The 3,519-nt window shown below is 46.2% G+C and overlaps 1 protein-coding gene across 1 annotated transcript in view; it reads right to left on the reverse strand.

The window, feature by feature from the left end:
* LOC109924114 (sodium channel protein type 8 subunit alpha-like) overlaps window positions 1–3,306 on the reverse strand; it is a gene marked incomplete at both ends in the record, with an annotated part of 9,604 nt that extends 6,298 nt beyond the window's left edge. Inside the window, one exon of the mRNA XM_048593845.1 lies at window positions 3,253–3,306. Coding sequence (XP_048449802.1) covers window positions 3,253–3,306 — 54 coding nt within the window. The remainder of the gene's footprint in view (window positions 1–3,252) is intronic.
* Between the last annotated feature and the right edge of the window lie 213 nt (window positions 3,307–3,519).

The raw sequence follows: 3,519 nt of genomic DNA on the forward strand, positions 1-3,519 counted from the left end.
CGCCAGCCCCATAACCACAACACGCCAGCCCCATAACCACAACACGCTAGCCCCATAAGCACAACACACCAGCCCCATAAGCACAACACACCAGCCCCATAACCACAACACGCTAGCCCCATAACCACAACACGCCAGCCCCATAACCACAACATCAGGTGGCATTCTCTTAGCAAATTACATAGAGTATCTCCTGTCTTCATAGTGTGTAATAAACTGTTCTTGTTACTCAAGAATGAGCCTCATCAGCCAAGATGTCATATGGTCAGCCTTCATCACTTACTATTAGAAAGAATCCAAACTAGTACTTACAAGCGGGATTGGTGGTAGTGTATCTACCCAAAGAGGAACCGTTCGTAATCGGGTGCCACTGTGGGCATCTCTTACAACACCCACCAGCTGTGTCATGGCATGGGTAGTGCATTATCTAGGCCAGCAGGCTTGTGAACAATAATAGACCTCCAATTAATCATTTACACTCCACTCCCAACATCATTCCATAGCACCATGGCACCTAGCAATGCTATCGCAGAAGGTGAGACACCTGCCGTTTACCTCTTCAGTATTCAAGGGCCCAAACACACCTTCCAGGTGAAGCAGTGATTTACCTGTACTTCACTCAATCTAGTCTACTGTATTCAGTGCCCACAATTTGGTCTCCTCTACACTGGGGAAATGAAGTGCAGACTGGGTAACCACTTCACAGAACACCTACGTTCTGTCCACAAAAATGATCCTGAGCTTCCAGTTGCCTGCCACTTCAACACACCACAACATTTCAATCTTGCACTTGCTGCAGCGTTCCAATGAAGCTCAGCACAAGGTGGAAGTACAGCATCTCATTTTCCACTTAGGGACCCTGCAGCCTTCAGGACTCAATATTGAGTTCGATAATTTTAGAGTCTGAGCACCCCTTTCCATGTCCTTTACCCACCTCCAACACCCCAGGCCCTGTCATCACATTGGCTGCTTTCAGCATAGCCAACCCATTCTCACCCACTCATGGTCCCAATCATCACCTATTGAGCTTCTCTTATTCTGTAGCTTGTTATCCATAATCCTTTTGTCTGCCTATCCTTTTTGGTTTCTCTCTGGACTCTGTCTCCATCTATCTGCTCATTCCTTCTTCCCCCACCCCCACTCCTTGTCATTAAGATAAATACCACTTTTCCCCAGATGTTATTTGTTCTGAAGAAGTCACATCGGACTAGAAATGTTAACTCTGTTTCTCTCTACACAGATGCTGCTGAGTTTCTCCAGCAATTTCTTATTGCAGTTCCAGCACAGATTGTTCTGGAAAACTGCCTCAAATCTATTCAATTTATCACTACTTGAGTGAAGTAGCTTTTCTCTCAGTCATTGCAGTAATTAAAATTACCTGTTAAAACCATGTTGTCTTCGTGTCGTGTTTTGCTAATCACTGTTTTTATACACCCTGCCTACTTCTTCATTGTTAGCAGGCTATCTGTAGTCTACCTCAGTCAGAGTGCTGTATCCCTTGTTGCTGTTTTACTCCATCCACTGTGATTTCACTGTCTGAACACTGTTACTGAAGCATCTCCTGTCAATGGCTGCTTTATCAATATTGCTAACCAATTAGCCTGACCTTTCAATAGATTCCCAAATTTTTATTTATGTTTTCGTCCAGAGACCCTCCCATCCTGCCACCCACTGTGCCAGGTACAGCTGACTGGACTGCAGGACAGAGAGAGATCAGGGCAGGGTTCAGGAAGACCTCCCAGTCACACGGCATATCTACTGACCCTACAACGACAACTGAAATTTCCACAGCGCCCTCATTGCAATAAAATGTCAAAGCAGTTTCAATATGATGCAACATTTGACACAAACTGCATGAGAATATATAGGGGCAGATGATTAAAAGCTTGCCCAAAGTGGTAGCTTCGAAGAAACCTCTTAATGGGTGAGACAGAGGTTTACTGCAGGAGTTCCAGAGCTCTGAACGTGGCAGTTTGAAGGCAAGGTCACCAATGATGAAGCCATTCAAATCAGGGAAGCTCCAGAGGCCAGGACGAGAGGAGTACAGAGATCTGAGAGAGTTGTGGGACTGGTGGGGAATGCAAAGATAGATCAAGGAGGAATTTGAAAACAGAAGATATCAACAAACTTCTTGGATCCTCCAAGTGATTGGGCACTTGGGAATCCCCGACATCAGAGGCCGGTAGCTCTTAGTAAGCAGGACCATCACAGTTGGGATTGTAATTCTAGGTGCAAGGCCACCAGAGAGTAAGGTGCAAGATGGGCAGTATGGCAGGAGGGTAGTATGGACAGGGATCGGGTGGTAAGTGAGACTGGTTTGAGGTAGTCAGATTGGGACAGGAGGGGGTCTTGAGGTGGCTGATAGTCCAGTCGGTTTGGCGTTGTAGTCGGGTGGCTGGGGGCGGGGAAGGAGGAGGGAGGAAAGGAGGGATTAATGGGGCAATGTGAATGTTTGGTTGGCAGGTTCGGGAGGGAGGGAGACAGATGTGTCATTGTCCAGGACTGAGCCGAATGTTTCTCTGTCACTATCCAGGTAAGTACATCAGAACTGTTGAAGGTTTCCTAATCAAACTCAGGATTTTGAGACTTTTTCAGAGGGTCCCAGGGAGCAGAGGTATTGCAACACCAGAAGTTCAAACTTCCGAGGTCATTCCCATGGAGGTTAGGCTGCCAAGACTTCTGCAGGGTCCAGGTGCACATCTCTGGTCATGCCTGAATTCCTATGTTAGGAATTGCCACAATCATGTAAACAGAATGTGTTGTCACCTTTTGCTTCCACCCCAGAAGGTGTTGACATGTCAGCAGGGCAGATTTACAAGCGAAGACCCGACAACCTCTGCCATGGACAGCCAGCAGCGTAACTAACCATTGAGCAGGTCCAAAGGTGGCTGCGTACTCTGGTTTTACCTCCTGGCCAGCCAACTGCATTTTCCAGCAGGGTATCCAACACTGAGCAGGACGAGAAATGCTGGCTGATTTTATGTACCTCTTGCCCAGGGCAACCAGGTGGTATAATATGGTGCCCAGGCTGGCACCTTTTTAACTCAGCACAGACCTGGCATCAAACCTGCCTTGTATAGCCAAGTGACTTTACCCAAACAACATTGCGAAGGTTCATTTTTGGTTTCCTTTGAGCATCGCAACACTTCTAGAATGGAGGAGAGATGTAAGCTGCTGCTTATATTGGTCACTTAGGATATCACTGATGCCTCAACATAGTGGAAAAAGCACCATCCATTTTGTTGCACTTACCTTTCGCGAATCCACAGCGGCGTACATGATTTCCATCCAGCCTTTGAAGGTGGCCTGAAAATGATCAAATTAACACCCAGTGAATAATGTGCTGCATTCAACTCTTTTGCACTATGATGAATCCAGAATATAACCTTTTGCCAACATAGGCCATGACTGTATGCCAAGTAGTCCCACAATGAAATGATAGCTTTTGTGAGATGTTCAATGAAATCTCGCTTGTTTCACTCAAGAAATGTTATTAGAGATCAAATTGATCAGTCCTGA

The sequence above is a fragment of the Rhincodon typus genome, unplaced genomic scaffold (assembly GCF_021869965.1).
Source record: "Rhincodon typus isolate 14 unplaced genomic scaffold, sRhiTyp1.1 hic_rhity00004205, whole genome shotgun sequence".
Classification (NCBI taxonomy): domain Eukaryota; kingdom Metazoa; phylum Chordata; class Chondrichthyes; order Orectolobiformes; family Rhincodontidae; genus Rhincodon; species Rhincodon typus.